The sequence below is a fragment of the Rhinichthys klamathensis genome, unplaced genomic scaffold (assembly GCF_029890125.1).
Source record: "Rhinichthys klamathensis goyatoka isolate OS25496 unplaced genomic scaffold, OSU_Roscu_1.1 h1tg000672l_1, whole genome shotgun sequence".
In the NCBI taxonomy this organism is placed as follows: domain Eukaryota; kingdom Metazoa; phylum Chordata; class Actinopteri; order Cypriniformes; family Leuciscidae; genus Rhinichthys; species Rhinichthys klamathensis.
The window spans coordinates 44,713-67,500 of NW_026607107.1; the positions used below are offsets into that span (position 1 = coordinate 44,713).

Below are 22,788 nucleotides of genomic sequence, written 5' to 3' on the forward strand. Positions count from 1 at the left end.
CAACGCTGCATACATTTTGAATTAGCCTACATTAGTAACAGTTAATTTTGTTACGGTATGAACTTAATCCTAGCAAAGGCAAAAAAATATATAAGACCTTTGTAACGAAATCCAAGACTTTGTATACTAAATTCAAGGCCTTAATTTGAGATGATCAAATTCAAGACTTTTTCAAGGCTTTTAAGACCCGCGGGTACCCTGCTGTATTATGTACAGTATTTATTAGAGATGCATCATACACTACATGTGTTCTAAAATCGGCTCAAAATATCGAACGTGTTTAGATGTCGTCCGACTGGATGGAGTCTGTGCCCATCATACACTTAATGATTTTCTGTGAATTCTGTCAACTGCGAACACACAAAATCTGCAGACTGGCACAGACATTCGGCAACATCTGCGACTCACCCAGATCTCAAAACGGGGCAAAAATCTGAGCAAAAGTCGTGTAGTGTATTCCAGCCGTTACAGGGACACACTCAGGACACGGGACATTTACGGGACACACACGCGTTACAGAAACACCGGCGGGACACACACACACACGCGTTACAGAAACACCAGCGGGACACACACACACGCGTTACAGAAACACCGGCGGGACGTCTGACAACAGACTGAACGGTTCCTCACCTGGTGGAGCCACCATCCTCTGCCACTTCTGGAACAGACACGTCTTCAGACAGTCTCGGGGACTCAGACTGTACGTCTTGTGCCTGGACATCAGCTCCTGCATGGGCTCCAGGATTACACACAACTGAGACACACACACACACACCAAGAGAAGTTACTCTTCTGCTGAATGAAAGGGGATACATACTTCATCCGCGAAAATGGAGCTTTCTGAAGATGCTCTCCCAAGAGGACACATTTAAAACAGTATTTTTGCATTGTAGTGTGGACTGAAAGCAGAGGTATTCGAAAACGATGATGTATTGTACCCCTAGATGTCTGTTTATACTGTCTGAGCCTGCTATGTGCGGTTCAGTGTCACAGTGAGTGTTTACATGCATGTTCTTAAACCAATTATGCTTTAGCAGATAACGCATAAACGTGTTAAACTGTTTTTCTTTATTAGAGTGATGTCATAAACGGGTTAAGCATCCAGATGCAAACACATTAACCTACGTTTGTTGCTCGATTTAAAATCACAACCGACATAAATTGAATATTGGGAGTCAGATAAATGAATGATTAGGTTTTAACATCACCACCAGGAAATAACCTGATTTATTAAAGTCCCCCTGTGGTGAAAATCCAGCTTTTAATGTTGTTTATGTGTCTATGTGGTGTTTTTAATACGCTTAAACCATGTGTAAGTTCATAAGTCGACAGCATTGCTGAGTATTTCCTGCTTAAAACTGCAGTGAACCAAAGACAGTCTCAAAAACACGGTTTGAAATCGCTGGTGTTTCTGACGTCACAAACGACCTTGTAACCAATCAGATCAACGTGTGATCGTCAACCAGTGGATCTCTGAGCTGAGTGAGTGAGTGGAGGCGGGGCTCATTTGCATATTCATAGAACCGCACATACTAAATGAGGTGTCGAGTTACATTCAAGATATTTTAAGGCATGGAAAGGAAAGGAAAAAACTAATTTTGGTGATCAAAGATGAGTTTTAAGAGATACAATTGTTGACTACACTTTAATAAAGCCTTGTAAACAGTTTGGGTTTTACATTGTTGGGTTACTGGCTTGCATGTACACTGGGACAATAGTTTTTCAGCATATTGGTGTGCCAAATATAAATGTGACTTTGTACAATCTTCATATTGCATTCCTGCTAAGATGACAGAAAAATTAACTTGCGATTGCTGTCCTGCAGCAAACCATGAGAGCAACTGCGTTTTAGACACAGTGAATAGCGGCCTGGATGCACCACTGAGTAGCCGGATATTTTGTTGATAAAATGATTGTGATCGAAGTCTGGTCTCTCTGTATCAACGCAGTGTGCTTTTATCACATTTTACGCAAAGGCAGTAAGATTATTCTAGCGCGTTCCGACATTTCAGTGTCAGGGTTTCTGCTTCACTGTCAGGCTTCACATTTTTTAAAGTCAAATGTAAGGCTTTTTAAGACTTGAAGAAATAATGAATACTGTACATTAGAGGTGTGCAATACTGACAAAAACAAGTTTTGTTGATGGCATAATTAGATGATATTTAGCTGAGTGTGTATTTGTGTTGGTACCATGGCTGGTTTAGACAGCTGACTTACAAAGACATTCATATTTTTCATATTCTATGCGGTGGTCAGTAATTGAATTTTTTATTAAGGGGCAATGCAATATTTGCCATAAATTGATTTCCAGGGGCATTTTTACCTAGGCTATATAAAGGCATTTCTTCCAAACGTATTTGATGTATGCATCACCTTATGTCAAATTCTAAAATTCAAATTAAACTCGATTAGAATAATAACACAGATTGGCTGTTACCAATCAAAGAAAAGTTATCAACAAAATCCATCTTTGCAGCGCAGAAGTGACATTAATATATTTACAATGCATTTAAAATTACATAAATAATGCTATGAGATTGTTTATATTATTATTCAATATTTAAATTTAATTTTTAATTAAAGGGTATTTTAAATATGAAACTAAAACCGGTAAAGTTTAATTTGATATTTAGATACAGCCAAGTTAAAGTAAAAGAATAATGACTTTTTATGGCCTTAAATTAAAAAAAATAATAATTTAAGACTTTAAGGATCTGTGAGTGAGAAACACACTTGTAAAACACCAGTGAGTGTTTTAAAACTACAGTAGTCAACATTTAAAGTGGATCAAAACCTTTCATCAAAGTTATACATGAATTTTGAACAATACCCGTTCTTGTCCGATGACCTTTTTTGATCCAGTTCAAATGTTGACTACTGTAAATGCTGTTCTCAAATGCATCCAGATTAATGTATAGGACGCCAGTGTTGTGCTCGTACTCTGAGGTAGTTGAGGGTGGAGTTTGACAGGCCGCATCTGGTGATGTTTTTGGACAGCTGATCCAACATCTGCGGGTCTTGTGCCTGAGACGGACACAAAAGCACACGATCATCAGGTATGAAACATCAGATATAAAAACAAACATGTAATTCTACTTTGAGACCCATGAGGAGGAACTGACATGCATGGCCAAGATGCTGCGGGGAATGAGCTCTCTGTGCTGCCGGATGCTGAAATGCCATGTCTTTATTCTCATCATGTCATCGAACATGAACTCCAGGTAGAGACGGCCCTCCACACACACCTGAGAAGACCAGCAGAGTTACACACACACACACACACACTGTGGAATGGTTTACCTCATTACATCCGGCAGTGCACCACTCGTTTAAACGACATTTAAAAACATATTAGTTTATTCTGGCGTTTGATCATACATGAGTGTTGTGTTAGTGATGTACGGGTTTTTATTGATGCCTCATTAGCCATGTTTCCATCCACTTGTCAATCGAATTATCTGAAGTTCGGTAAAAAACCACATGCAAATAAAGCTGGTGAAAGTGTTTCCATCAAACGGCTTTAAAGGGGTCATATAATGGTAAATGCACTTTTACAAGTTGATTGTACTGAAATGTGTGTTGGCAGTGCCTGTACACAACCATCATATAATGATAAAAATCCATCCAGTGGTTTTGTTTTAATCTCCTTATATGTTTTCCCCTGTCTTAAATTGAGCCGTTCGTTTTTGTGACGTAAATAAAACGGACGCCCCTCCCACGATTGTTGATTGACAGCCGCGACAGCCACGTTTCAACACAGACCCGCCCTCGCTAGCTGTCAATCATAGTCAGCGCGGACCGGCGCGGTCATTGTTGATATGCTGGAGCACTGTCTATGAGCAGAATGGCGTCTAACGGTCTAAGCGATTGTGGTGTTCTGTTCTTGGGTGTAATAACGAACACAGCAGTCATTTTAATGTTCCTAAATCCGAACCGCTGAAGACGCAGTGGCTGAGTTTGTTTTCGAAGGGAATATTCCCCACGAGCAACGTCAATGCTCTCATGTTTGCCGAATCATTTCTCACCAGACTGCTTTATAAACGAGGGTCAGTATGAGCTGGTTTTGCTAAGAAGCAGCTCCTGAAGAAAGGATCGGTAGCAGATATTCGTGTTCCTGCTGAACCTCCAAAAGAACTGAAGTGAGTGTAACGTTTTATTAAACTTTATATTAATATTTATATTAATCCTTGTAAATCGCTAGCTGCACGCTTCACAATGAATGCGTCTAAGGTTTACACTCAGGGTACATTACGGCATGTTTTCTATGTATGACGTTCTCAATATAATGCATAATCCCACGTTTATACCGAACAACGCGTTATGGTTATTGTGTTATTGTGTTACAAACGGTGTACGCCAGAGCCGGCTCTGGTGACGCATAGAACAGAGAGGCGGGGTGAGCAAAGCTCATGATCATTTAAAGTCATATGCACTGAAACGGCGTGCTGAAAACAGAGCTGTTTTTGACCAGGTAAAATAAGTGTTTTCTTGCAATACTAATGAGAATTTTTAATTAAAGTATATTACAAACTTTTCATTTAGACCCTAAAGAATCATATTAGCTTGTACAAAAATGGCATTATATGACCCCTTTAAAGCGGATAAAAACCTGTGCGTAATGACGTCACATGCTGTTTTGCGATCAAATTGGTATATCGAATTGATTTGAGACATGTTAAGGTGTTTCCATTCATTTTCTCACCGAATTGCACAACATTCAAGCCAACATTTGCGAACAAAGTTTTACTAGGCAAAATGGATCGCGCCATAATAACGTTTCCATCCGCGTTTATCGCATAAGCTATATATCAATCAAGATAAAATCCGATGAGACCGATCGTATTTCATTTGAGTCGATATTCACGAAATTCAATCAAATTTTACTGTTTCCATAAGGCATTTTTCATTCGATATCACTAAATGCAGATAAAAACGTGTGGATGGAAACATAGCTATTGATTCTCTGGTTTTGTCTGTGTTGTAATGATATAGAATTTGAATGTGATTTTACAATTATTACGCTTTGTCCCATGTACAGCACTGCGCTTGACTGTTGTTGTATTAATATGTGCTTTAAAAATAAATTGAACATTCAACATTGAACACACACACACACATACCAAAAACGTTGCATTAAACAACACACACACACCTGCGTAAACATGGGTTTGCCGTTCTGCGTGACCATAGTACACTGATCACAGTCCAGAGACACGAAGTTGTTGTGGAAAGACTCTTTCGGGTGTTTCAGGACGTAGTAGAGCTCGTTGGCGCCGCCCTCAAACACACTCCTGAAGTAACGAGGAATCAGCGTCCGACCGATCGCTGAAGAGAGATGATAGTGCATCCGTCAGAACAACGAATCAATGCAATTCTCAAGTGTCAGGAAAATCTTTAACTGAATGTAATGATGAGCAGCGCAATATTAATGTGCAATTATTCAGAATTTTCTATGAATAACTCAAACCTCATTTACAGCAGGTGATGTTTGTCTGAAGCAATCCGATCGCAGGTGATCAATAGTAAATACAGATGCAAACACTGAACGGGTGTTTCCCGAAAGCATCGCTAGCCAACTATGGTCGCAAGTTTCGTCGTTATCAGCAGTTTAACGAGTCGTGTTTCCCGAAACCATCGTTTTAACGAACATTCGCAAACAGCATCGCAGAGGTGTGTGTGTGAGCGACAGATCTCGAGCTGCGGTTAGAGGAGTTTCTCGTTTGCATGACATGTGGACTCAGTTAATCCTGATCTTGAGCAAAATCAGCAAGCTGACATTCAGTGCAATCATACAGTGGTGTGAATAAGTTATTACCCCCATGCTAAAGTTGCCTAAAAAGAGGAATAAAAAAATCATCTTTTGGAAATTGATCTTAATGCCTTAATTAGAAAAATGAGGAAAAATCCAACCTTTAAGGACACCAATTTTCTTTGTGTATGAATAATGTATCATAAATAAATAAATGTTCTTCCTTAAAATACAGGGTGCATAAGTCAGACCCCCCCCCTATGTTAAATTCCCATAGAGTCAGGCAGATTTTTATTTTTAAAGGCCAGTTATTTCATGGATCCAGGATAATATGCATCCTGATAAAGTTCCCTTGGCCTTTGGAATTAAAATATCCCACATCATCACATTCCCTTCACCATACCTAGAGATTGGCATGGTGTTATTTCAGTTAGCCTAATAGCTGGTTTGATTTGCATTGAAAGATGATCTTATGGAAAGTACCCCATGCCAATCTCTAGGTATGGTGAAGGGAATGTGATGATGTGGGATATTTTAATTCCAAAGGCCAAGGGAACTTTATCAGGATGCATATTATCCTGGATCCATGAAATAACTGGCCTTTAAAAATAAAAATCTGCCTGACTCTATGGGAATTTAACATAGGGGGGGGGTCTGACTTATGCACCCTGTATTTTAAGGAAGAACATTTATTTATTTATGATACATTATTCATACACAAAGAAAATTGGTGTCCTTAAAGGTTGGATTTTTCCTCATTTTTCTAATTAAGGCATTAACTCTCTGGGGTCGGCGGTCTCGCCGGCGATACCAGCTCACTTTTTTCCTTATCAGTGCAAAAGAGACTCAAATTACTCTGTTAATTTTGATCTTACATATAAGTGTTGTACATCATTCGATCCTGTTAAGTTTGTATTTTTCTTGTGGAACCTCATAATAAAAACAAAGTGTTGTGCTTTTCGCCTAATAAAGAAAAATAAACATGATGCGCGTTCTGCGTTCTCTCTGTCAGTGAAGTCCATTCTGAAACGCGTCCGAAAAATCATCTGTAACTCTGCAAATACTCAGTCAAACAGGTATACAGGCACACAGGCATGAAGCCTGAATTATCTTCTTTTAAATGAAGTAATTTATATATAAAAAATTTTTTCTCATTTTATGTAATCTGTACGAAAAGAGAGAGATGATAGTCGTTCTCGTCTCAGCTCATTAAAGTTAATTTGACCACGCCCACGGAGCGCACGCTCTATTCAAACACAAATGCTCTGAGGCGATCCACGCCCACATCAGCTGGATAACCCACCGAAAGAGACTCAGATTTACAACGCTGTGAGGAATAATAGTACTATCTTAATAATAATCCTGGAAAAAATTACCTCAGAAGTAGGCTACAGGTAGTTTCATTTGGAGGAGCAACGGATCCAGCCGAGGAATAGGTACATTCTTTATTTTCAAGTGCTTTGTGCTAATCGCGATATGGAATAGTGTCTGTAAACAAAAAGACTGTTTGAATCGCGTTTTTGTGTGTGAATGAATGAACAGCTTTTACCTAACTATATTCCAATACTGAGTGAGATGAGTAAAAATCGACTGAAATATGTTGAAATAAAATATTTTTGTATAAGCAACGTATTAAACTGCAAATTAACATTTATATGTCCTAATCATAAAAACGATATGTTACATATGAAAGACAAGATGTCGTTTTTACTGTAAAATACTGCCACATCAAATAAGCTTGTTTGCTAAGATGTTATTATAGTGTTTGTTCGATTGTAAGCTATATTCAAACTAATTAATCCGCAACTGTGAAATATGTATGATAAAATGTATACTTTAGTATATAATACAAAGAAAGATTACATTTGAAATATAGTTAAAATTTTCATTGTTGTTGTAATTGTAACCTTTTTATTAAAATAGCAAAAATATATGTAGGCTACATATAAATAAATCTTAGGTAAATCTTAAAAGCTCAATATAAGCCTCCTCTTTAAATTATTTGTATTGTGTTTTATTAGTGACACATTTGGGATACGTTCCCAAACTTTCTGTAAAAACAGTATGATAATTAACTGCACAATTACTAGAAATTTTTACATTTGATATTATACAATTTGCAAGCACAATTTGAAAAATAAATAAATAATTGGAACTGTGAACCAATTTTGTATTATATAGGCATATATATATATATATATATACAGTATATATATATATATATATATATTGTCATTGCATTCTTGTGGCTCAGTGACACACCTGAATGAAAGGGTCATTAGTATGCAGCCCCATTATGCGCTCATTATGCGGGCCCATTGTCTTCTCAGGTGTGAATCACAGCAGGTCACACCCCTGCGCATATTGCCTTTCCAAACAAAAAGTGTCATTTTTAAATTTAAACCAATCTATTGTTTTATGTGAATAATAAGGCAGGATGATTTTCAGATCATTTTGAAGAAAAAACTCTAGGCGACAACATCCATTAGTCAAAAGTCTTGTGGACAGATATTTAGTATGTGTTTTGTGGCCTTATTTCAGAAACTTTAAGTTTTAGTTTTTTCAATAACCACGCATAAACATTATTCTCTCAAAAATACAAAAATGTACATACATGTTGATAACACATTATGGTAGCCCTATTTGTGCTATATAGAGTGTAATTACACCTTTGCCAGTAATACGTTTATAAGCAACTGAAAAAAGCACAAAAGTCAGAGTATGTCAAAACATCTCAAGGACCCCAAAAACACCTTGGACCCCAGAGGGTTAAGATCAATTTCCAAAAGATGATTTTTTATTCCTCTTTTTAGGCAACTTTAGCATGGGGGTAATAACTTATTCACACCACTGTATCTTTTATGTAGAACACACACTAATGTCATTTACGTCTTTTAGTTTGTCGAGAGATTTAAAGCGTCGTGTTTGAAGAGTGCGCGTGTGAACGAGCTCTAGTGTGTAAGAACGAGCCGATGAGTGAATCTGGAAATAAAGCAAAATAACTGAGAAAAATGAGAAATATTCCTCAGATGCATGTCTGTAATCTATAGCAAAACATCCAGCATTAGTTCGATCTCAAACAGATTCATTAACAGTAGTTATTACTCCAAACTAGGGATGAGTCGCGATCTTCGAATAGTCGAATTGCGTTCGAAATTCGATCATAAAGTTGCTTATTGGAATATCGATATATTTTTCCAATGTGACACAATGTGACATAACTTAATTGACGGCGCACCTATACTGTCACAGATCGCGCAGCAGAGTATTTTCCTGTCGGCGACACAAGGTGTCACTAACATGAATGAATCCCCCTCCTGCGCGATCTAGGATACCAGCGTTTTATACATAGTGTAAACAAACAACAGAAGAAGAGCATTGTCTGACCGTTAACTCTGCGCCCAGCAGTGGTGGGTATAGACTAACCTTTACGGTCTATGGTAGTAACCGTCTATGGTAGTAACAAAGTAGGCTACATTTACTTCACTACGTTGGGCGACGTTCCTCTCGTACTTTATTTGAATGAAATACATGTTGTTAAATGCGTAGTTTATTCCAAGCGCGCGGTGTCTTTTTTAATGGGCTTGAGGCGAGCGATGCTCCATTCACAAATAAATCACTCTTTTGAGTCGATTCTGTTGAAAGACTTCATCATACAAGTTGGCAGATCTGTCTAAATCGGTTCGCGAATCAGTTTGAATGATCTGTTCAGTTCCTCACGCACTGAATCGTCTGAAGCGCTTTCAATTCACACTCGACACGGAGTCGTAGCAGGAAGATTTAAGAACATCAAGAGCGTTGGATGAAGTGGCCGTGGACCTACAGTACTGTCTAGTGAAAGCAAATCTGCAAATGCATCATATTTTGCCAGCGATGAAGATCTAGTTGAACATCTTCGTATGATGTCTGTGAATGAATGATTCCACAGGACGATACATTCTAGTTCATTTCATTCAGGTAATACATTTTACAACCAAACAGATTATTACTCGACGATAGCACCACAAGTATGATGACATTGACCATTGTCCAGTTTATGAAATGAACACCCGTCATCCCGCGGTAATGTGTGTGTATTGCGCAGTGGCACGAATAGTTTTGATTGAAACTAATTTGTTCAAAAAGTAGGCTTTTGCAGTATAAGGCAGGTTTCCATAAAATCATTATGACATTGTTTTTTTTTTATCTAACGAGCATCTGGTTTGGAGATGCAAAAGCGGACTGTCGTGCTTATTGTTTTTTTCTTCTATGTTAAGTACCATGTACAGTACTAAGCTAAGTTACCGGTATGTAAAAAAAACCCGAAGAAAACATGTTAATTGTTCAATTAATAAACAGTTTGTTTGATGACAAATCGATAAAGATGAAATTGGCCTCCCTTTCTGTCATTGTGAGTGTGCGTTTTTTTTCTGTTTTTTTTTTTCTTTTCGATTTTCGAACGATAATCGACTTTTGCTCCTCGATTTTCGAATGGCATTTTTGGCAGAAATTCACATCCCTACTCCAAACACATGCGTGACATCATTAACCAGCGCGGGTGAACGACCAATTTGCAAAAATATGGTTTCGGGAAACAGTCGAGACTCGCTAGTGGATTTCTTCAACGATGCGTCGCAAGTTACGAGTTACGGCGCTGTACGGGAAACACACTCCTGATCATTCAAACCACATCCAGAGGTTGCATCACGGTTGTAGTGTAAATGATAATGCATCCTGGAAAAGAGCTAATCTTGTCCTGATCTTAACACAAATCTGAAGTAACACTGAGCACTTCATACTGAATATCACGTCTGCGATGAGACAAAGCATCTTTTTTACTCGCTGGCATTGTGAGTCAGAAAGAGAGACAGACACAGATGTCAATATCTTATTGTCTGATATGAGATACTCACTGTATCGTTTAGGACCGTCCTCCAGACAAAACGTGATGGTGAGCATAGCATCATCCTCAAAGAACTCGGTAGTGAAAGCGTCCCACCACAGATTATCACACTCCTGAGAGAGAGAGAGAGGAATCATTCATTCAGCTGATGTTATAGGGTTTATGTCACGCATATGAAAAGCATCTTAAATGTTGCTGATAGTTAAGCATGAAACATCAAACTCACCTCCGTCCAGTTCTGAAGCCGTTTGTTGAGTTCAAATATCCTGTAGTCTGTCTGATTCCCGTAAGGTGTGTGTCTCCTGAGACAGAGAGTGCGTGTGTTAGTTAGTGCTTTTAATAATAAATATCCTAATACAGCATCTGTGTGTTTTAATCCTGTAATTCTACTGTATTATATTTGATACACACTAAGGCCTGTGAATGACCGAAATTATCTGATAAACCTGTCGCACACACTCTCCTCCAGTCCTTCTGTGTGTGACAGAGTTTAGACTCTTTTATCCAGTAAAAGTCTCTCAGTGTAATTGTACAAACGTCCTCCTTCAGCTCGAGCTTCACGAGTCTTTCTGTGTCAAATCTACACTGAGTTTATCAAGTAAACGCGAGAATAACTCTGATATTGTTAGTAATATTTCGGCTGGACTGAAGCAGGTTTATTGACTATAATCATCATTTATTCGAAAAATCATGAGTATCAAATATGATCATCAGGCTTATTTGTTCATCTCTCAATAATCATTGTATTGCATTATGTTTTAAAACAACAGAGCTTTGCTCATAAAACGACGTATTTAAATATCATCTGACTAAGACATATTATTTAAATGCATTTTATGTAAGTATCTGCTATAAAGATCTCACTGATTTACATTACAAGCATCAGAATTTCATCATTTTTAGTGCATATAAATATCATCATCTGCAGCAACAGCTCGTCTTTACTCAGTTTGAGTCTCTGAATAAAATTAAGGTGTTTTTTAAATCCATATTCTCACTATATCAGACTATACGTGTCTGATGCATAAAAAAAAAAAAAAAAACTTTTTAAAATATATTTTGTCTAAAGTTTAAATGAACGGTTTAATAGCAGACTATTATTTCCTATGTCAGGCGTTCCAGGTTAAAGGGCTCACCCGATGCCCGGCTCCAGGTATGTGGGGGGGTACATGGGCGTCGGGCTGCAGGAACAAGACAGAAAACAAGACCACCATGAACGATAATGTCAAACCTCATGACATGCTGCATAAGTTGCTATAAAACAGACTGTAACACACAATCCGACACTGAAGCGAACAAGTGCAGTTTTCTGTCCATTACAGACAGGAAGAAAAATTAATCGTGTTTTATAGATGTCATTTCACGGTATCATTTTGGACAGAGATTTCAGTTTTTGATTTTTACATCCTTTATGATATTACAGGAGAAATGCTCTTATTTTTGCTTTCTAAACACTGTTCTTGTTCTTTTAGATAACGCAATCAAAATCATGTGCATGCTTGGAAAAGGGTCATATCCACAAATCTACATTTACAGCTTTGAAACCAAAATTGATAGTCTTTCGCTCTGAATTAAAAGGTCTTGCTGATTCCCTATGTACATTTAAAAGAAACAAAAAAGCAATTAAAACATCCCAGATATTAAATAAGATTATAAAGTCACCTGTGAACAGATACCATGTTTAGATCTTTCTATCCCCCTACTTCAGTCAAAACGAAAGTAATGCAAATCTGTTATCTGTTTAAATGTCATTACTGTATGTCCCTCGTACAAAGTCAATTGTTCTACTCATTAATTTCAAATGTCAGTAGGATTAATGTTAATGGAATGAAAGTTAAAGGTTGATACTTGCAAAATGTTAATAAAAATAAAAAAACGGACAGGAAGACAGTCGTTTTCTGCACTTTATCAGCCCGCCACAGAAGCTTTGACACCCACTATGGAAACCACACCCTCTTCCTCGAATACGGTCTAATCCTGGACGCTGACTGCCAGCTCGTGTCCCCCACAGAGGGATGAGCACTCCATGTTCCCGTATCTGACCGAGACCAGCGCTGATGCAGCTCCTCCGTCCACAGGAACTCGCAGCGCAACATCCGTTCACAGACACCGAACCTCACAACTATCCTTTCTGGAGCTCAAACAGTAGAGCGTTAGCGCTTGCAACGCCAAGGTCATGGGTTCGATTCCCAGGGAAAGCAAGAACTGATAAGAATGTAAAAAATGTGTACCTTGAAGTGCAATCTAAGTCGCTTTGGATAAAAGCATCTGCCAAATACATAAATGTTTAGAACTCAAAAATATACTTATAATATCCCTTGACTGACAGGGTTTCTAAAATCGAATTGAATGCCTTTCTGACCTTTTTACGACCCACACAAATGAAATTAGTATCTGTGTGTCCATTCAGAAAAGCATGATACAATCTGAGAATCTTTACCTCGATTAAACAGGCTTCGGCACACATTCAATGAGGACTTAGAACGTCTCAGCAAAACGACAAGTTTAAAATAGTCAAGACATTTTATTTTTTATATGAATATAGTTGGAGTGATCAAGCAACATTAGCAATATTACACTGGATTAGATGACAGATAAAGTTCACTCTGTAAGTGTTATGACTGTATACCGCATCTCTTAAATGTCCGCCTAGTTTGAACTTGCCGCGCTAGCCACTGCTCTCTCCGCGGAAGCTTTGCGTAATAAAATATTTTGACTCAGAACAATATTTCCTGTTTAATTATTTACTTGTGGCAAGTATCCATTTACATTACATTTATATTTATGCATTTGCAGACGCTTTTATCCAAAGCGACTTACATTGCATTTCAAGGAACACATTTACATTCTTAACAGTTCTTGCTTTCCCTGGGACTCGAACCCATGACCTTGACGTTGCAAGCAAGTTTACAGCCGGTTGTTATCTCAGAATAAACCCCCTTCAGGTGTGTGTGTGTGTGTAAGGGATAATGTACATCCAGCCGGTTATCATCTCAGAATAAACCCCCTTCAGGCTGATGAAGATCTGATCCTGATCACCCGGTCGGGTTTATTCTGAGATAACAACCGGCTGGATGTACATTATCCCTTACACACACACACACCTGAAGGGGGTTTATTCTGGATGTACATTATCCCTTATTTACATCCCTTTACCATTTACTCTGAGCTTGTAGCAATGCACTCTGAATGATACCGGTGTGTGTTACAAATTACTGGCCAGTGTGTGGATATTACAGTGACTGATCTCAGCTCAGCTCACCCCACGTCTCGGTCCAGCATGGTGCCGGGGTGGAAGGGGGGGAAAGCACTTCCGTTGGGGGGCTCCTTTGGAGAGTACAGCTTGAACGACTTGGAGGAACAGCCTGAGCGGAGACAGAGAAATGATTCGACACATTAGTCAAACATCAGGAGAGTTTAATGACATCACATTCATCATCATATAGTGATTTCTGAAGGCTCATGTGACACTGAAGACTGGATTAGGGGTAATGATTAGGGGTGGGGGAAAAATCGATTCTTAGATGCGGACGTGGACGATTCTGAATCGATTCACAAATATAAAAAATCGATTTTCAAAAGAATTTTATTTTTTTTATATATATATATATATGTATATATTTATAATAACGTAATATTGACGGAACGCAAAAGACGCAACTCTGAAGTGCGGAAGTGCAGTGGCCGGACCGTCTGTGGCGCGCACATAACAGAGACCCGAGGGCTGAGCGCGATATCCAAACACCCTCCGCGTTAAAAGCTGACGTGTGGAAATATTTTGGCTTCTGAAGTTGAAGGGGGAAAGGAGCTGGACAAGAGACACACTATTTGTAAGCTTTGTAGAATAAAACTAAAATATTTCGGAAACATGAGAAGCCATATGACACGTTTCCACCCAGGAGGAAAAACACTCGGCTGTAGGCTACCGGTCGTTGTTATATTATTAATTTACTACAAGTATGCTGCTAGTTCAGGCACACATTTATTTTCCTGTTGGTTCTTTGCAATGTTAATAAAATATATTGTACGTTAATTCTTTATGGGTCTTCAAAGTATTTATAGTCACACACACACACACACACACACAAAAGATTCAGATAATCGATAATCGCTTTAGCATCGAATCGCAATTGAATCGAATCATGAGGTGCCTAGAGATTCCCACCCAGGGTCCGAAATTAACTTTTTGGCTCACCTGCCACGGGGACTGGTAGATGAAAAAATCCACCAGCCAAGCATATTTTTTACCGGCCAAAATAATAAACAGCCTTTTTGTGTCACATATACATTAATTTATATATAGGCTATATTTAAACATTTTTGTCATTATATTTCTGGTCTATCATTTTCCCTTCTTACTTTTATTTACACACATATTACATAATTTACACACATTGGGTCTCATTCATGAAACACGAGCAGAACGATTTTTTGTGTAAATCGTGTGTAAAGTGGTTCTGGCGTAAATTTTCGGATTCATTAAAATGTTCGTATTTTCCAAATGTTAGTTGGTACACAAGAAATCTACACCTGCTCCTAGCCACGCGTACATAGTGCGCTTAATAGGGGTGGGAATCTTTTACCATCTCACGATTCAATTAGATTCCGATTCTTGAGGCCACGATTCGATTCAAAATCGATTTTCGATTCAAAAAGATTTTCGATTCAAAACGATTCGATTTTATCCATAATGATTTCTAATCGGGTTTCTGATCATGATCTACTCTCATCTGCTTTGCTTTACAGAATGACAAACGGAGACATTAAAGTGTCTTTTTCACATCAAAATCCTGTCTATTCATTGTAGGCATTTAGTGTATACACTAAATGCCTACAATGAATAGAAAGGATTTTGATGCAAGATGCAAAATTGATGCTGAAAATTGGACAAGTCAGAACAGTCGCACGCCTTGATCAAACAGGATCAGGTTATTTTATGTTTAAGATAGATAGATAAATAAATATCAGTTATCATTTTTTAGACAATTTTTTATTACATTGATCTCACCTAAATGTTTGTTTTTACCATTTTTGTTAAGAGTTTATGCAACACATGGAAGCTTGATTTCAATCTTTGAATTAAATTGAAAAAAGTAGCACAAATGCAATAGAATAAAGACACAAATAAAGAGATATAAAAAGAAAAGTTAGGTCAGAAATACAGAAACTGAATAAAGTAATCCAATGTAAAATAACACTGGATAGTCTTTTAGTCCTGACTGAATTAAATACATAGGCTATTAATTATTATGTTGTTTTGAAAACAAAATTAACGACAGACACATACGGCGGCGTTCACTTTAAGAACTAGTGCACGGATCCATTACTGTTTCATTATACTGTCTGTCACACGCGTTTCATGCTTATTTAAGACATAACCGACTGTCTTTACGAGGTTACTCACCAAGGCCAGAGTTTTGACATAATTTTGCGTGTTTTTAACTGTTAAAACGATATAATCCACGAAAAAGAACTTTTGTTACTGGCGAGCTGTTTGTGAGGCGGATTTAGGCTTTACTGCTTGTGCACGCAGTGAAAACATCTCTGAGAGTGCGCGAGCACTGGATAGTTTAAAAATTGCTTGAATGTTTAAACTGGTAAAACTTAAAAAGACGTGAAAATGATAAACGTTAGTTACGATGCAATGCTGGCCCGATTGTGCAAGTGAATATTCCGTCATGTCCCGACTCCTAACTGTACGTTCACACCGCCGCCGACTTGAGCTTCCAAAGCGGCCGGAAGTCATTCATTTTCAATGGAAGCTGGCTTCTCTCAGCTGCAAGGAGCGTCAAATCCCTCGGCGTCGCGTTTTGGGCGTTTTGAGCGTCAATCAGAAAGTTGAAAGAAGCTCAACTTTATGGTAATGAGCTGTGACACGGTTCAGCGGCAAGCAGCGGCAAAACGCCAGCAACCAATCGGAATATAGACGTCCCTCGCGCTGGCTGATTCCGGAGAAACACACGCTGTAAACTTTCGTTCCTACCAAAACAAGTTCCGAGAAAATGGAAGAGAAGCCAATAATCGCCGTTGCTGGGTTTCCTATCATTTATGACATGACGTTGTTTGCTTATAGGGACCGTGAGAGCGCAACTTTTATTTGAAATATTTACGATCGCTCGTTTTAAAGCGAGAATGCAATTCATTTGCTCACGGTGACACCGATTTGACCGCAAATAATAATAATAATAGTTCTATTCTTTTTTCCCCGACCAAATGTGACCAAAACGGTTATAAAAATGTTGTCATTATAAAAGATTTCTTTAATGTATTGCTAGTTTTTTTCTGTTTATTACATTTTATGTTGTGACACTTCTATTCTCCCTGCAACTTCAGAGCGTTCAAAGCGTCCAAAGCGTCAACAAGCTTCCCTGTACTTTTTGACAAGCGTCCTTGACAGGGCGGCCAGAGCTTCTTTGACGCTCAAGTCGGCGGCGGTGTGAACGTACAGTAAACACGAGTGTATTGACGCCTGCAGCGCTTGACGCTTGCCCCGTGCAGAGAGAGAGAAGACGCAGCACCGCGAGCCCTGAATATTGAAAAAATCGATTCGTGGCCGTTGAGAATCGATTTTGAATCGTCCACGTTTTAAAAAACGATTAAAAGAAAAATAAATTTTTTTGCCCAGCCCTAGCGCTTAACACTCGAACGTTTGGCTCATTAATAACTAAGGCTGCATTTTAATTCACCTTAATCGGGTACATATTTGCACAGCATTTTGAAAAAATGTTATATATAGTAATTACATACGGTTTTTCTTATTATGAGAGCCAGTAATAGCATCTGCGATGGTGGTCCTTCTCCAGTTTGAATACTATTTTTCCGAAGTGAACTAATTCGTTTTTTGCTCTCAAGCTTAATGTCGAACCATTTTCTTCTCACTTCTGGGAATGATCGATTAACAGATGAAACTCCAGTAACTGCATCTGTAAAATGCTGCCAAGCTTCCTTTCTTTAGGACCCGATATGCCACTATATACGCTTGAAAATAAAATGTGGCGTTTTGAATGAACTTCTGATAATAAAACTTCAATTTCTGCATCTGAGAATTTTTTTTTTCATTCGCATTCATGTCATAATATGATGCCCATATATAGTTGTCAGTCGGATTTAATGGGCGGGATTTATGGTAATTGAGAATGAACGTGCACGCGCATCCCATTTACGACTGATTGGAATTCATTAACACACACACACACACACACATTTCACTATCACATCTGACGTTTACAAAGTATTTGTGAATCAGGAGAAGAGTTTTCGGGAATGTCTCTTTACGCGCAAATCACTCGCATATTTACGAATGTTTCATGAATGAGACCCATTAAAATTATATTTTTGTGGTGGTGCCTATGAAAATAGTTCTGTACAAATAAAATATATTAATTGCATATTTAATAAAATGTATGCAATAATAATATATTATAATTATTTCAAAAAAATATTTAGTTTTACTCTGCCTACTCCAATTAAGTCAAGTCAAGTCAAATATATTTATATAGCGCTTTTCACAATACAGATTGTATCAAAGCTGCTTCACAGTATCAATCAAAACAACTTAACAGTGCTTGTTTACTACTGGAAAAAGACATCCAAGTTTTGGTCATTTACCCTGACTGATCCGATCAGTAACTGGAGGACTGGAAATATCAGTTGTTTTAACCATTCATTAAAATGAATCGGTTCAAAGGAGTCATTAGTTCGCGAATTGGACGTGTCATTATGGGATGTGTACGCGTTGTGTGATTATCCCGGCAGCTAGGACAGGACATCCCACAAGAGTTGTGTCAACACAGAAAACATTTCATCACTGGATAGGTTTTTCGTTTATTTAAAGTGTGGTTTATGTCAGCTGAATGTGCGGAACGCTTCAGAGAAGATAAGGTATTTTAGCACAATTCACACCCAGCGGTAAAAAAATATATCCGAATGCTCCACATGAAACTATGGTCTTCCGACCTTTTACCATCGTGTCGATTTATTTTGATTAATATGTGCCAGGGAGAGAGAGCAAGACAGCGCTTAGGAGACGGTGAAGCCTTGTTTATACGTTCGCCTGGATCCGAAGAGAAAGAGTTTTTTTTTTTTTTTGGCATTTTTTCCAAACAAAATTATTACATTTATCTTGCCTAAATGTTTGCGCTCATTGCAGTTTTATAATGGGGTAATATTGTTGTTAAGAACAAGGAAGCTTGATTTAAATTGTTTAATTAAATTGAAAAAAAGTAGCACAAATAAAATACAATAGAATAAAGATACAAATAAAGAGAAAAGTTTTTGAATAGGTCTAACACTAGTATTCATATACAGAAACTGAATAAAGTAATCAAATGGAAAATAACACTGGGTAGTATTTTAGTCCTGAATGATTACTATTTTGGTATGAACATTCACCCGCCAGTGGGGCGGATAGCCTTTTGAGATTTACTCGCCAAACGGAAAATCTACCCGCATTTGGCGCTTGGCAGGGGTTCATTTCGGACCCTGTTCCCACCCCTAGTAATGATGCTGAAAATTCAGCTTTGATCACAGGAATAAATTACACTTTAATATATATTCACATAGAAAAAAGATGATTTACACTGGAGTAATATTACACTGTTTTTTACATTAAATTAATGCAGCCTTGGTGAGCAGAAGAGACTTGTTTCAAAAACATTTAAAAAACATTATTCCAAACTTCTGACCGGTAGTGCTGATTGGTCAGTGATCCAGTGGCGTTAAAACCCAGAGATGTTGACTTGACTTTTGGGAAAAGAGTTAAAGTATAGTGTGTGTGTGTGTGTGTGTGTGTGTGTGTGTGTGTGTGTGTGTGTGTGTGTGTGTGTGTACACATGTTTTTCTATCCCGGTGGGGACTTGTCCCTGAATGCACACACACTCATGGGGACTACTAGTGTCACTATGGACCTAAATTGTGTAAAGAAGCTTTGTGTGATGGGTAAGTTTAGTGTGTGTGTGTCTGTGTGTGTGTGTTATGGGTAGGGTTTGTGTGTGTGTGTGATGGGTAGGGTTAGCGTAAGGAGCAAGAATATACAGTTTGTACAGTATAAAAACCATTATGTCTATTATATGGAGAGTCCCCATGAAGATAAACCAAGCCTCTGTGTGTGTGTGTGTGTGTGTGTGTTAGTACAGTGACGGTCTCTCACACTCGAGCAGTAAAGACCCTCCATAAACCCAGCGCAGGGGTCGGAGGTCAGCCACACCCCTAACCCTCTCCATCCCGCCAATTAAACACATCTATGACACGATGCATTCAGCCACAATGAGGTCACGACCCCTGTTGTCGCGGAAACAGCTCAGCCTCAATGACGGCTTGACGTGTCTCGCAAATAAATCAGAGAGCCGTCAACGTCACGGGCGCATCGTAAAATGGAGGCTCGTACGAACGAACAGGAAGACGCTCTCTAATTGATTTATACAAACAATCCAAGAATGAAGAGGAAAAAGAACATTTGCTCATTTCAAAAACATGACAAACAACTACTGGATTCTGGAGTCTATTGTGGACATACATATATATATATATATACACACACACGCTAAATAAATCATTTATACCATCGTTATATATAGCGCCCAGTCCTAAAACTTGCTTTGTTAAAGCATTATAAACATGACAATAAGACGATCTGTAAAGCTGCTATGAAATGTGTATTGTGAAAAGCACTAAAATAATTATTTGACTATAAAAAGGCAGCTTTTCCTATCCAGATACCCGTGTTTTTATTGTCATTAAACAACTATCATAAATAATAACCAACAACATTGGCTATTTCTGGATGTTAAATCAAACTTTAACATCATTTAGGCAACCTAGAGGTCACTTTGGTTAAAAGCAACTTACAAATGGCATTGAAACATGAGCAGAGGATGAAGCACGGGCTTGATGAGAAACATGAAGCCAATCTGACTAAAAGAAGCCGACGAACACCTGAAGTTTAGAGTCAATCACCGTCACTCTGCTCTCGAGATCAGTGTAAACCACCGATTACACGTCTACCATCAGATGTCTGACAGTTTCTCCTCACGCACCTGCAATCTGGAAGAAAGCATGATTTCTATATATCGTGTCACAATATACCGCAATACAAAAATGCAAGAATATGTATCGTGGATAGTTCACCAAAAATCCAAGTTTTCAGAGTTTTAGTGTCAGTTCTACATTAAACTACTATATATAATGTTGAATATAGTGTATAATAATGCAATGGGGGAATATTTGTGTATCCTGATAATGCTAAATGTCTGATGTTACCAGTAAAAAGTGGCTTACATTATTTTTAATAAATCTAGTCAGTGAAATGAGCATATTCAACTAAAATAATTCTGTTTTCAGCTTCAGAATCATGAATATTGTTATTCTGGTGTCTCTATTGTCCTGTGCTTTGGGTTTCAGCACCAAGTCCAAGTCTATTCATTTACACACACACAATGAAATACCAAATTTAGCATTTTAATCTACAGTACATGTTTTGTTAGCCTTTTACCATATGTCTTGGAGTATCGCAATAATATCGTATCGTGAGTTCAGTATCGAATCGTGACATGAGGGAATCATTACACCGCTAATGATTTAAACTAATCCTGGTTCTTTTCATCAGACACCTGATAAACACACACACACACACCCCAACAACAAAACTGACCTGGAGAAAAGCATCCATCTAAAAGACTTCTTTGCTCATATATGTGTGTGTTCCCTAGAGAGAGACAACTGAAAGATTCAGAGCAAAACACTGGACAGTGCAAACTTCAATCTCACGCTTAGAAAGTCTCCCGAAATCAGAGCGCATCCTTCATTAAACATTCATAACACAGTCTTCCAGCCATTAAATATTCACTGGACACAGTTTAGTCCAGTCCAACACAAATCCCTTCTCAAACGGGCAACAACACCTTTCCAGTTCACAGGTCAGAGACGAATAAAACACGAGTTATATTCACATTAAAGCAGGATAAAAAAGAAATCAGCATTTTTTCCTGTTCAGCCATTAAGCGAGTAAATAAAACGCAAGCACTAGATATTAAGAGCGTCCCATTAAGAGATATAATTCAACTGCTGCTTAATGACTTTCTAAATCAAATCAAACAACAAACTTCCCATGCAGTAAATTGCATTCTTGAAAACATCATCTCTCTCCGTCTCCACATTACTTTAGGCTACGGCCATAATCTAATTCCCATCTAAACGCGCCACATGATAAGATGAGTGCTTATAGGACGGATCTCAACATACAAACTACATACAGTGGACTTTATGCCTGACATGACAGAGTAATGGTCCATCCATCGCATGTGAAAAGTGGGAAACGATGATCATATGATCTGCTAATGAGTGTTTTCACCACAACACCACAGAGACCCTCGAGAAGATGCTGATGGCTTCCAGTAAATGGAAATTACTGCGAATTAACAGGAAAACACTTGAGAGCTACTTTACAGAGTCGACAGCTGCTGATACAGGAATATTACACCATTACACAAACATTCATACAGTCTTACAGGAGCCAAACATCACATTGTGATCATTTATAACTGGCTTTATGAACAGACAGATTAAACATCGTGCATGTGTCTAAAACCTGAAATAAAGAGTTTAATGACGAATTGAGGAGATAAATAATGTTATATGAAAGACAACTAGAGTTTAAGACGGTTTAAACATGTATATCAGCCTCTCAACAAGTAAAATGCAGTTTAAAGTGTTTGCTCGTGAAGTAAACAGAATGTGAGGGTTTTCATTGTGAATAAACAGCAGATTGTCTGGTCATGAGACCCACAGATCCGTGTGTTTACACTACGTTATTACACACACACATTCAGAACTACACCACGTTTAGTGAGAGATCATAATCTGGCAGACTTTAATAAGGGAAAACTGACATTACAGATTTAAATGAGGATGATTATTCATAAAATAAAAGCCTAGTGATGAGGCCCGAGGCTACATGCTAATGCTAACAGCTTAATAAAACACCGACATGAACCAAAGAACCGTTGAAATAAAACACCTAAACAAGATCTAATAAAACCGTAAAACATGTCCAAATGAAAGTCTACAATGAAATTAAAACAAACCCCCTCAGTCTGTTAAAATAACAGTTAAATGTCCCACTGAAGCGGTGTAAATAAACCCCCCCCCCAGCTTTACC

General features: G+C 38.1%; 1 protein-coding gene across 2 annotated transcripts in view; it reads right to left on the minus strand.

Annotated features, from left to right (window-relative positions):
* ldb1b (LIM-domain binding 1b) overlaps positions 1-22,788 on the minus strand; it is a 41,876-nt gene that overhangs the window by 3,563 nt on the left and 15,525 nt on the right. Inside the window, exons 1-9 of one of the 2 annotated variants that reach the window (XM_056241762.1) lie at position 22,788; positions 13,897-13,999; positions 11,771-11,815; positions 10,861-10,936; positions 10,645-10,747; positions 5,156-5,328; positions 3,126-3,248; positions 2,944-3,027; positions 634-757 (exon numbers count right to left, since the gene is read on the minus strand). The exon at position 22,788 is cut by the window's right edge and continues 240 nt beyond it. In XM_056241762.1, coding sequence (XP_056097737.1) covers positions 634-757; positions 2,944-3,027; positions 3,126-3,248; positions 5,156-5,328; positions 10,645-10,747; positions 10,861-10,936; positions 11,771-11,815; positions 13,897-13,916 — 748 coding nt within the window. In that variant the 5' untranslated portion in view covers positions 13,917-13,999; position 22,788. The remainder of the gene's footprint in view (positions 1-633; positions 758-2,943; positions 3,028-3,125; positions 3,249-5,155; positions 5,329-10,644; positions 10,748-10,860; positions 10,937-11,770; positions 11,816-13,896; positions 14,000-22,787) is intronic. The other variant, XM_056241761.1, reaches the window with a different exon arrangement.